This window comes from Symphalangus syndactylus, chromosome X (assembly GCF_028878055.3).
Source record: "Symphalangus syndactylus isolate Jambi chromosome X, NHGRI_mSymSyn1-v2.1_pri, whole genome shotgun sequence".
In the NCBI taxonomy this organism is placed as follows: domain Eukaryota; kingdom Metazoa; phylum Chordata; class Mammalia; order Primates; family Hylobatidae; genus Symphalangus; species Symphalangus syndactylus.
The window spans coordinates 80,685,673-80,698,875 of NC_072447.2; the positions used below are offsets into that span (position 1 = coordinate 80,685,673).

General features: G+C 37.4%; 1 protein-coding gene across 2 annotated transcripts; it reads left to right on the forward strand.

Moving 5' to 3' along the window:
* The first annotated feature begins 433 nt into the window (after positions 1-433).
* On the forward strand, positions 434-12,242 carry LOC129475840 (polyadenylate-binding protein 1-like 2). Of its 2 annotated transcripts, none has more exons than XM_055268239.2 (2): positions 434-1,624; positions 1,807-12,242. In XM_055268239.2, the coding sequence occupies exon 1, from the start codon at positions 567-569 to the stop codon at positions 1,167-1,169; it is 603 nt and encodes a 200-aa protein (XP_055124214.1). In that variant the 5' UTR covers positions 434-566; the 3' UTR covers positions 1,170-1,624; positions 1,807-12,242. The 2 variants fall into 2 exon arrangements, with proteins under 2 accessions (XP_055124214.1, XP_055124215.1); XM_055268240.2 differs by having other exon boundaries at positions 434-1,221; positions 1,505-12,242.
* The last annotated feature ends 961 nt before the right edge of the window (positions 12,243-13,203 follow it).

Sequence of the window (13,203 nt, forward strand, 5' to 3'; positions counted from 1 at the left end):
CAGCTCCCGCTCGCGCATCGGGTCTGGGTTCCGGCACCCACCCGCCCTCCTGCCCTCCCCCGCCTCTCCGTCCCCCAGCTCGCGGGAAGGGAGGTCGCGGCAGCGGCCCGGCGGCAGCGGCGACCGTGGCGACAGCAGCGACAGTGGCGGCGGCGGTGGCGGCAGCGGCTGCGGCGGCGGCGGAGGCTGCGGCGGCGACCGTGGCAGAGGCAGTGGCGGAGGCCTCCGTGGCGGAGGCGGAAGCAGAGGTAGAGGCTGAGGTGGAGGCCGAGGCCTCAATAGAGGAGGCAGCATCGGAGGCCACCCCGGGGGAGGCGGAGGCCGCCCGGGTGGCAACGGTGGTGGCGGTGACGGAGGGCAGCGCGGCCGAAGCCGCCGCCGCAGCGGAGGCTGCGGGGCCCCCCTTGGGGGAGGCGGATGCGGATGCGGATGCGGATGCGGATGCGGATGCGGATGCGAAGCTGGCGGCCGAGGTGGCGGCCGAGGTGGCGTCTGCGGCGGCCGCCGCGGATGCAGATGAGGATGATGAGATCCGCGGGGGCTATGAGGGGAACCCAGATTTTCCGATGGCCTCCCTGTACGTGGGCGACCTGCACCCTGAGGTGACCGAGGCGATGCTGTATGAGAAGTTCAGTCCAGCTGGGCCCATCCTCTCGATCCGCATCTGCAGGGACAAGATCACCCGCCGCTCATTGGGCTACGCGTATGTCAACTACCAGCAACCGGTGGACGCCAAGCGGGCCCTGGAGACCCTGAACTTTGATGTCATAAAGGGCAGGCCAGTGCGCATCATGTGGTCCCAGAGGGACCCGTCGCTCCGCAAGAGCGGGGTGGGCAACGTCTTCATCAAGAACCTGGGCAAGACCATCGACAACAAGGCGCTGTACAACATCTTCTCGGCGTTCGGCAACATCCTCTCCTGCAAAGTGGCCTGTGACGAGAAGGGGCCCAAGGGCTACGGGTTCGTGCACTTCCAAAAGCAGGAATCTGCGGAGCGGGCCATCGATGTGATGAACGGCATGTTCCTGAACTACCGCAAAATTTTCGTCGGGAGATTCAAGTCGCATAAAGAACGAGAGGCCGAAAGGGGAGCCTGGGCCAGGCAGTCCACTAGTGCTGACGTCAAGGATTTCGAGGAAGACACCGACGAGGAGGCCACCTTGCGATGAAGACATCCCAGGAGCTAGCCAGCCAGCAGAGCCGAACCTTGGCTCACACCCGGTTTACAACCCCCCACCCCCAGCCCTCCCCCGCCAACCCACCAGCAGTGTATTTATTGTATTGGGAGTGCAGGTCTCTCTCTCCCTCTCTCCCCCTCTCTCTCCCCCCTTCCTATTTCCTCCCTCCACCTCTCCTCTCCTTCCCGTCCTCTCGCCCGCCCACCCCCACCAAGGGCGTTGTGAATAATCTTACTAATCTGTGCCATTTGTAGCTTAAAGGCTGCCTCTTCTCCCTGTGGTTTGGTTTAAAAAGCATTTTCATTCTCTCTTTGTTTACTGCACAGGTGATACAATTTCATGGTAGAACCATCAGAAAGGAGAAGGATATCAGATGAGGGAAGAAACAAGAGAGTAATTGCTCCCCTGGTCCTACTCCCACAGAGAGAACCACTTTTACCTTTTTGGTGTGCTGCTTTTCCAGGCTCTCTTCTCTCCCTCTCTCTCCTTTGCTCACCCCCACCCCGCCTTCCCTTTTAACACACTGTTATAGAATGGTTCACGTATGTGGTGTTTCTTAACCTGCTTTTTCAGCAACTAAAACCAAACAAAAATCAACCCATTGAACTTCTTTCCATGTTATCAACAGGCTTATGAAACGTCATCTTCAGTGCCTGCAGAGTGCTCCAGTGTATCCGTGGACCTTAACATTTCTGTAATCATTCCCGCATTGTTGGACATTCAGGTGGTGCCTAGTTGTTTCCCTGTGTTTAAGACCAACATTGCGTGCTCTGTGCTTTGATGAGTGAATCCTTCCTTGTCAAGCCAAATCTTCGCTAGCATCCCGGTGGTCTCCGTAACTGTGGACTTGCAAGATCCACATATAGACATTTCAAAGACTTTTCCTGTGTGTCGCCAAAAGGCCCCCTTCATAAGCATTGTACCGATTTGCACTCGTGCCGGCCAGCGCAGCTAGTAAAGTGTATGCCCGTTTCCCCTGCATAGTCTCCTGGTCACTGTAATTGATCGTGTGTGTGCGTGCGTGCGTGTGTGCGTGTGTGTGTGTGTGTGTGTGTGTGTCTTGGCCAGCTTGGCAGGCTACAAAGGGTATTTCGCTGTCCTCGGTGGTTTTGCTGGAATCAAACACTGCTTATGACCCCCTTCCCCTGTGCCAACTTCCTGTCCTTTTCCCTGTTGTCAGAAAAGTAATTCAGCGTCATTGCAAGAAAAAAAAATCACAAAGCAGACAAGTTAACAGAAGAAAATTAAAGTCACTAGTAATCATTTCTGATGATTACACACACATTCCACGAACATTTTCATGCACACCTCTCTGATGTTTTCCAGAACTACCTGAAACATTTTTGTCTGTAGGTTTAGTTTTTTTCTTGTGCGTATATCATATATGTATATTATGATGTACAGACTGTTTTTATATCTGCTTTTCACACATAAATGTGTGTGTATATTTATACACACGCATATTCTTGAACTTCATTTCATGTCATTAAAGATACTTTTAAAATATTTTCTCTGGTTCTTAATATTCTATTGAACTCATGACTAGGTAGAAGGTTAGATATATGTGTGTACATATGTATCTATGTCTATATCTCTGTGTGTTCGTGTGTCTTATGCATAACTTTTTCCTCGTTGTTGAACATCTAGATTGTTTCTGTTTTTCCTTTATGTAATCTAAAGCTGCCATGAAGTTCCTAGTGCACAAAACATGCTGACTTTCAAGATTATTTCCTGATGAGTCATTGCTAAAAGTAGAATTCATGTGTCAAAGTATATGGGCAGTTTGAATGTTTTTTTGGAGGGGAGGAAGAATGTGTTATTCAATGGCCATCTGTAAATATAGTACAAGTTCATCTTCATAAGGTGCATCAGTGTTGTTACAGGACCCAGATACCTGGACGATTTTCTGCACTTGCTATTACATTTGTTTCTGCAATTCACCAGTATTTTCTCAGGGACACAGGAGCTTTTTTGTTTTTATTTATGTTATACATTTATTTTTATACAAATTGTACAAAATTATAATAGAAAATATTTTTTAAAAATTGCTAATGTAAGAAAAGAAAGTTGAAATCCTAATACCCCTCCTAATACTGCTACTTGACAAAATAAATTTTCAATAATAGGTATCTACCTACCTTTATATTTATAACACAATATGCATTGTTTCATTGGAGGGTATTTCACTATTACAATTATCCGGGGTCATCTCCGTAAATCATTAAATATTGTCCTGCAATTCTGTTGTTACATATATTCTGTCATCAGGATAAGCTATGATTTCTGCAACCAAGCATCCTTTGGGGCTATGTTTAAAAAGATTCTGATTTTTTTCCCTCGTAAGATCAATTCTATGATGAACAACTTTTTACCTGAATGTGAAGGTATATTTTATTGTTTTTTATTCCTTACTAGTGGAATTACAGAGTAATAGACATGAACATGTTAAATATTTTTCTTAGTCTTTATATCCACTAGTTTATATCCACTACAGTGGTGGATATAAACATGTAGAAAAGTGCGTGTATCACGTCCCACCTTCTTAAATTGATCAAAGTATTTTTAAAGTTTTGTTACGCTAAAATAGCTTATCAATTTTTCTATTATTTCATTTTACAAACATTTTTAAAGAGGGAGATCTAGTGCATTAAAATATAGATCAAAACCACTTTAGATTATTTTTTATACAGGCTGCTACTATCCATCCATAAGCATTTAAAACCAATTATAGAATTATACTAGCATATTTTGTCATTATTTGCTTTTCAATATCTTGCAACATCTAAAACATCCATGGCTATTCAGTTTTCTCCTGAAACCATCATTGTATAAGACTGGAATTTTATTTAAGAGTTTACCTATTAAGGATATTAAAGTAGTTTCTAAGATTTACCCCATTAAACCCAGGGTATGATGAACAATTTTGCAGTTGAATTGCCTCCCTCTCCTAGAGCAAAGCATTTGATATTTCTTTGCTTTGCACAGGGTGTAAATTAACAATTAAAAAATCAAGACAAGCATCAGAAATAATGATTTTAAGAGAACAAAAAGGAGCATCTTTTAAAAACCACTTAGAAATAAAACAGTTTTACAAACTCTATAAAGTGAATAAAACAGTGCCACTGCCTTGGTGGAAGAAACAAGCTAATTTATGTTTAATACTTTGATGCAGACCCTTCATTCAGTTCAAGGAAACTTTGATAATTTGGCAAAGCTAAAAAACAAAGAAACCCTTGTTTTAGGGTTTATTCTTGTAAGGTATGGATTGCTATTATTTCTTCATAGAAGTTATATGTTAAAATATATCTGTTATTTTATTTGTTTAGCCCATCACAGAAGGGGTTCGGAAATAGCCCCCTATGCACCAAAGCAAACAGATACTGGTTTGACACAAAGGGTCCATGTTCAGTACACAGAGAGATCTGCCCTTAGCTTTGATCCAATCAGAACAAAATCTTTCTTATCATTACTGGGAAAATAAGCTAAGAGTAATGCGAGAGAGAGAGGCAAATCAGTTTGTCAATTTCTACAAAGAAGACAGCTGGAATTCTGATGAGGATTGTGTGAAATATATAGATTGATTTGTGTACTATTATCATCTTAGAAATACTGTTTTCCAATTTATGAACATGGATTGTCTTTGTATAGAACATTTTTCTTTCAACAACGATTTGTAGTTTTCAGAGTAGCAGTTCACAATTACTGGGTTAAAATTTTTAAGTATTTAACTTTTTTGATGCTATTGTAAAAAGAATTGATTTCTTAATTTCAGTTTTGGTTTGCTCATTGCTACTGTATAGAAATATAATAGATTTCTGTATATTGACCTTGTATCCTGCAACATTGCTGAAGTCATTTATTGGTTCTAATATATATTTGGTGAATTTTCTAGGATTTTCTATATAAAATCATGTTATTACAAAGCTATAGTAATCAAAACAGTATGATACTGGCATAGAAACAGACACATAGACCAGTGAAACAGAATAGACAGCTCAGAAAAAAAAAAAAACCTAGGCATATACGGTCAACTAATCTTCAATAAAGGCACAAAGAATACACAACAGAAAAAGGATAGCCCCTTCAATAAATGGTGTTGGGAAAACTGGATATGTGAATGCAAAAATCTTGGATGCTTATGTTACACCATATGAAAAATCAACTCAAAATAGACTAAAGATTTAAACATAAGACCTGAATCCATAAAACTCTCAGAAGAAAACATAGAGGGAAACTGCTTTGTTCTTGGCAATGATTTCATGGACATGACACCTAAAGCATAGACAATAAAAGCAAAAAAAACAAGTGGGAATACTTCACATTAATAAGTTTCTATGCAACATAAAATCAAAAAATGAAAAGGCAACCTAAGGAATGAAAAAAATTTGGAAAACATATATCCAATAAGGGGTTAATATCCAAAATACGTAAGGAACTCCCACAATTCAATAGCATAAAAAATAAAACAAAACAAAACAACCTGAATTAAAAATGGGCAAAAGACCTAAATGTACATTTTTCCAAGGAAGACTTATAAATCACCAACAAGTACATGAAAAGATGCTCAATATCACTAATCATCAGCATCAGGGAGATGCAAGTCAAATTCACAGTGAGATAACACCTCACACCTTTAGGATGTCTATTATCAAAAAGGGAAAAGATAGCAAATGTTGGCAAGGATGTGGATAAAAGGGAATCCTTACACATTGTTGGTAAGAATGAAAGTGAGTGCAACCATTATGGAAAACAGTATGTAGTTTCCTGAAAAAATTAAAAATAGAACTACCATATAATCTAGAAGTCTCACTTCTGAGTATATATCCAAAGGAAAGAAAATCACTATCTGGAGGAGGCGTCTACAGTGCCATGTTAAATGCAGCAATATTCGCGATAGACAAAATAAAGAAACAACCTAATTGTCCATCAGCAAAAGAATAAAGAAAATGTGGTGTGTATACACAATGGAATATTATTCAGCCTATAAAAGAAGGAAAGTCTGTTATTTGTGACAACATAGATGAACCTGAAGCACATTATGCTATGTGAAATAATCCAGGCACTAAAAGACAAATACTGCATGATCTCACTTATATGTGGAATCTGAAAAAGTTGAACTCATAGAAATAGAGAGAAGGGTGGTTACCAGGGTTTGGTGGCAGGGTTGGGAGAAATGGGGAGATGTTGATCAATATGTACACATTTGCAGTTATAAGGTGAGTAAGTTCTGCAGACCTAATGTACAGCATGGTGACTATAGTTCATAATAATCTATAGTATACTCGAAATTTTCTCAGATAGTAGATCTTAAGTATTCTCACCACAAAATAAAAATTGTGTGAGGTGATGAGTATGTTATAAGCATGATTGTGGTAATCATTTCACAACACATACACATATCAAAACAACAGCTAGTACACCTTGAATGTATACAACTTTATTTCACAATCATATCTCAATTAAGTGAAAAAAGATCACATCATCTGTGAATAGAAGTAGTTTTAATTCTTTCTTTCCAGTCTGGCTGCATGTTATTTCATTTTCTTGCCTAATGACCTCAGCTAGAACGTCCAAATACGATGTTAAATAAAAGTGGTGAAAATGAATATCTATATCTTGTTCCTAATGTTGGGGGAAAAGTACTAAGTCTTTCACCAGTAAGTATGATGCTTACTGTGGGGTTTTTGTAGATCATTTTTTCAGATTAAGGAAGTACTCATCTATTCCCGAATTACTGAGTATTATAAAAGAGTTTTAGATTTTACCAAATGCTTTTTCTGGATTTGCTGAGATAATCCTTGTGAGTTTTTTCCCCCATTGTTCTAATGATCTGGTATATAACATTAAGTAATTTTCAGATGTAAAAACAATGTATAATTCCTTGGATAAATTCCGTTTGGTAATGTATAATCGTCTTTATGTATTATTGAATTCAGTACGCTAGTATTTTTAATCTAAACATTATTGTGGTCAGGTATGCCATAACATGAAATTCACCATGTAAACCATTTGTCAAGTTCAGTGGTATTAAGTAAATTCACAATGCTGTGCAACATTCGCTACTACATATCTCCCAAACTGTTTCATCATCTCAAACTGAAACTCTGTGCCGACTAAAAAGTAACTACCTATTCCGTATTCCTCCCTTGCCCCAGCCCCTGGTAAACACTATTCTGCCATTCTGTCTGAAAAAATTGACAATTCTAGGTGGGTCATACAAATGGAATCACACAATATCTGTTCTTTTGTGTCTGACTTATGTCACTTAGGATAACATCTTCAAGGTTCCTCCATGTTGTAGCATTCATCAGAATTTCATTTTTTAAGGTGGAAGAATATTTTGTTGTATGTATGTACCACATTTTATGAGAAAGTATTTTTAATTGTGGTGAGAACACAAAACATGAGTTCTGCTCTCTTAACAAAAATTTTAAATATACAATACATTATTGTTGACTATAGATGTGATGCTATGCAAGCACGTCTCAAGAGCTTATTCATCATGCTTGACTGAAACTTTATGCCCATGGATTTCATTTTCCCACATTCCTGTCCCTGGCAACAACCATATCACTCTTTGATTCTATTAATTTGACTATTTTAGATACCTCATATAAGTGGAATCACGCAGTATTTGTCTTTCTGTCACTGGATTATTTCACTTAGTGTAATGTCCTCAAGATTCATTTATGTTGTCACATATTATAGAATTTTGTGTGTGTTTTTAAGACTGAATAGTATTCCATTTCATGTATATATCACATTTCTTTATTCATTCATCCATCGATGGACATTGAGGTTGTTTGCCCATATTTGCTATTATGAATTATGCTGCAATGAACATAGGAGTGTTAATTTACCTTAGAGATCTTGATTTCAAGTCTTTTGGATAAATATCAGAAGTGGAATTGCTGGATCATATGGTAGTTCTATTTTTAATTTTGCAAGAAACCACCATATTATTTTCCCTAGCAGCTGTACTGTTTTGCATTCCTACCAACAGTGTGCAAGTGTTTTCTTTTCCCCACATCTTTGCCAATATCATTGTCTTCTGTTTTTTGATAATATCCATCACGACATGTGTGAAGCAACACTTCATTGTGGTTTTGGTTTGCATTTCCTGGATGATTAGACATGTTATTACCTTTTCATATACATGTTGGCCATTTGTATGTCTTTTGAAAAAACATCTATTCAAATTCTTAGCCCGTTTTTAAATTCAGTTACAGGTTCCTTTACAATTGAGCTGTAGGTGTTACTTATATATTTTGTAAATCAACCCCTTATCAAATGTAAGGCTGGCAAATATTTTCTCTCATTCTGTAAATTGCATTTTCACTCTATTGTTTCCTTTACTGTTCAAAAATCTTTTTAGCTTGATGTAGTCCCACTTTTTGTTTTTTATTTTTGTTGCCTGTGCTTTCGGTGTTATATCCATGAAATCATTGCCAAGACCAACGTCATGAAGCTTTTTTCTTATGTTTTCTTATAAGAGTTTTACGGTTTCAGGTCTTCTTTTAAGCCATTTTTAGTTGATTTTTGTGTATGGTATAAGATAAAGATGCAATTTTATTCCTTTGCGTGTCAATATTTGGTTTTCATGGCATCATTTATTGAAGAGATTGTCCTTTCCCCAATGTATGTTCTTGGCACCTATGGCAAAAGTGAATTGATTGGAAATGTGTGAATTTATTTCCGGGTTTTCTATTCTGTTCCATTGGTCTATGTGTCTGTTTTTATGCCAGTATTATGCTGATTTGGTTAACATAGTTTGTAGTATGATTTGAAGTCAGGTAATGTGATCCTTCCCACTTCAATGAAACTGATTCCATGTTCTCCTGGGGTGTAGAAACTTTTCAATTAGTTTTTGGTTTCTCGAAAAGGAAATTTGTCAATTAATTCATGCTCAATTGGTGTGTTTGTGGGGGAAAGGAGAGTTTCTACTTCACCATGTTGTGAACTCTGGGTTTTGCTACTATTTTGCTGAGGGTTTTTTTCCTAAAGAAATGAGTATATAGGGCCGGGCGCGGTGGCTCACGCCTGTAATCCCAGCACTTTGGGAGGCCGAGGCGGGTGGATCACGAGGTCAGGAGATCGAGACCATCCTGGCTAACACGGTGAAACCCCGTCTCTACTAAAAATACAAAAAATTAGCCGGGGGAGGTGGCAGGCGCCTGTAGTCCCAGCTACGCGGGAGGCTGAGGCAGGAGAATGGCATGAGCCCCGGGGGGCGAAGCCTGCAGCAGTGAGCCGAGATCGTGCCACTGCACTCCAGCCTGGGTGAAAGAGCGAGACTCCTTCTCAAAAAAATAAAATAAAATAAAATAAAAAAAGAAATGAGTATATAAATATGTCTACATTCATAAGACGTATTGTTTTGTAGTCTTCTTGTGATATCTTGTTTGGTTTTGTTATTAGGATAATATTGGTCTAATAAAAGGATTGGGAAGTGTTTTCTTCCTTTCCGTTTCTGGAAAATATTGTAATAATTTGGTATTAACTTTTTTTTAAATGATTGGTAGCATTAACCTATGAAGCCATCTGGGTCTGGGCTTTTCTTTGAAGAGAGTTTTAAAGATTTTATGTACTAATTCAACCTCTTTATTTATTGTAGATCCATTCAGATTTTAGGTTATGTTTTGAGTCAGTCTCAGTAGTTTGTAGCTTTGAACGAATTATGCCATTTCACATAAGTGATCTAATACATTGGCATACTATTATTCATAGTTTTCCCTTACAGTCCTTTTCATGTTTGTAAAGTTACTTGCTATATACTTTTCTTCATTCCTAATTTTATTAGTTTGATTCTTCTCACTTTTTTCTTGGTCATTTTAGCTAAATATTTGTCAATATTGTTGATCTCTTCAAACAACCAATTTTAGAGTTTATTGATTTTTCTCTTTGTTTTGCTGCTCTCTATTTCATTAATATCTTAATATATTCTGTAATCTTTTATTATTTCCTTTCTTTGGCTTGACTTAATATTGGTTTGCTCCTCTTTTTCTAGTTTATTAAGTGGAAGTTCAAGTTATTACATTAGGATCTTCTATCTTAATATAGGCATTTACAGCTATCAATTTCCCTCTAAGAACTGCTTTAGCTGCGTCCCATGTTTGGAATAATGTGTTTTCATTATCATTCATCTCAAAATATCTTATAATTCCCCTTGTGATTTTTGCTTTGACTCAATGGGTTTTTACCAGTATGTTGTTTAATTTTCATGTATTTGTGAAAATTCCAAATTTCCCTTGGCTATTGATTTCTATTTTTATTTCATCTTACTTGGAGAATATACACCGTATAATTTCAACTACATTAATTTATGTGGTTCATTTAATGCTCTAAAATATGGTCTACCCTGGAGAATGTTCCATGTGCAGTTGAAAAATATGTTTGTTCTCCTATTGTTTGGTGGGATGTTCTCTAGATGTCTGTTTGGTCTAGTTGGTTTATAGTGCATTTCAAGTTTTCTATTTCAATGTTGATCTCTGCCTGGTAGTTGTGCCTATCCATTATAGAAAATGATGCATTGAAGTTGCCCACTATTGTTGTTGAATTTTATATCTCTCCCTTTAATTTATCTTAGTTTTTGCTTTAAGCCTGTGTTGTTAGATGCATGTATTATAATTTTATTTCTTCCTGAGGTAGTAAAACATATTTCATTATAATATCTCCCCTTATCATAGCAATATTTTTACTTTAAGTCAATTTTGCATATTAGTGTAGCCACTCCATACTACTTATGCTTTCTTTAAATTTATTTATATCTTTCAATCTAAAGTGTGACTCCTGTAGAAAATATATAACTGTATTTTGCTTTTTAAAATCTCATTTGATTATCTCTGCCTTTTGATTACATTGTTTAATCTATTCAAATTTAATTTTATTATTGAAAGAATTGGATTTACACCTGCCATTTTACTGATTTAAAATACATTTTATGTTTTTCTGTTCCCATATCTCTTCTTTACTGTTGTTTTTTGTATTAAGTAAATATTTTCTAATGTGGCATTTTTATTACTTTGACAATTTTTTTTGCAACATATTTACCATAATTTTTCACTGTAATTTTTTATTGTTTGCTTTTAAGTTTGCTATATGCTTTTTTAAAAATTAATTTTTAATTTTTATGGTTTCATGGTAGGTATGTATATTTATGGGATACATGAGATATTTTGACATAGGTATAAAATGTGTCATAATCACGTAAGGGTAAATAAAGTATCCATCAACTCAAGCATTTATCATTTGTGAAATAAATATTCCAATTTTTAGCTATTTTAAAGTGTACAATCAATTATTGTTTACTGTAGTCATCCTGCTATCAAATACTAGAACCTATTCATTCTCTGTAACAAAATTTTTGGACTCATTAACCATGCCCACTTTCTTCCCCCACCCCACTACACTTCCCAGGCAATGATAACAATTATTCTGCTCTCTATCTCCATGAGCTCAATTGTCTTAATTTTTAGCTCCCACAAATGAGTGAGAGCACGTGAAGTTTGACTTTCTCCGCCTGGCTTATTTCACTTAACATAATGATCTCCAGTTTCACATTGTTGAAAATGACAGGATAACTTTTTTTAATGGCTGAACATTACTCCACTGTGTATATAGACTCCATTTTCTTTATTTATTTATCTGTTGATGGACACTTAGGCTGCTTTCAAATCTTGGCTATTGCGAATAATGTTGCAATAAACATGGAAGTGCAAAAATCTTTTCAATATACTAATTTTTAAAGGTATATACACATCAGTGGGATTGTTGGATCATATGGTAGTTTTATTTTTAGTTTTTTAAAGAAACTCCAAACTGTTATCCACAATAGTTGTACAAATTTGCATTCCTGTCAAAAGTGTATAGGGGTCTCCTTTTCTCCACAACCTCATCAGCATTTGTTATTGCCCATCTTTGGATAAAAGTCATTTTAACTGGGGTGAAATTATATCTCATTGTAGATTTAATGTGCATTTCTCTGATAATCTGTGATGTTGAAAATGTTTACATATCCCTATTTTCCATTTGTATATCTTTTTAAAATAAATATCTATTCAGCTATTTTGCCAATTTTTTTATTATACTTTAAGTTCTGGGATACATGTGCAGAATGTGCAGGTTTGTTACATAGGTATACACGTCCCATGGTGGTTTGCTGCACCCATCAACCTGTCATCTACATTAGGTATTTCTCCTAATGCTATCCCTCCCTCTAGCCCTCCACCCCCCAACAGGTCCTGGTGTGTGATGTTCCTTCCCTGTGTTCATGTGTCCTCATTGTTCAACTCCCACTTATGGGTGAGAACATGTGGTGTTTGGTTTTCTGTTCCTGTGTTAGTTTGCTGAGAATGATGGTTTCCAGCTTCATCCATGTCCCTGCAAAGGACATGAACTCATCCTTTTTTATGGCTGCATAGTATTCCATGGTGTATATATGCCACATTTTCTTAATCCAGTCTATCATTGATGGGCATTTGGGGTGATTCCAAGTCTTTGCTATTGTGAACAGTGCTGCAATAAACATACATGTTCTTGTGTCTTTATAGTAGAATAATTTATAGTCCTTTGGGTATATACTTGGTAATGGAGTTGCTGGGTCAAATGGTATTTCTGGTTCTAGATCCCTGAGGAATCATCACACTGTCTTCCACAATGGTTGAACTAACTTACACTCCCACCAACAGTGTAAAAGTGTTCCTATTTCTCCACATCCTCCCCAGCATCTGTTGTTTCCTGACTTTTTAATGATCACCATTTTAACTGATGTGAGATGGTATCTCATTGTGGTTTTGATTTGCATTTCTCTAACGACCATTGATGATGAGCTTTTTCTCATATGTTTGTTGGGCAAATAAATGTCTTCGTTTGAGAAGTGTCTGTTCATATCCTTTGCCCACTTTTTGATGGGATTGTTTTTTTCTTGTAAATTTAAGTTCCTTGTAGATTCTGGATATTAACCTTTTGTAAGATGGATAGATTGCAAAACTTTTATGCCATTCTGTAGGTTGCCTGTTCACTCTGA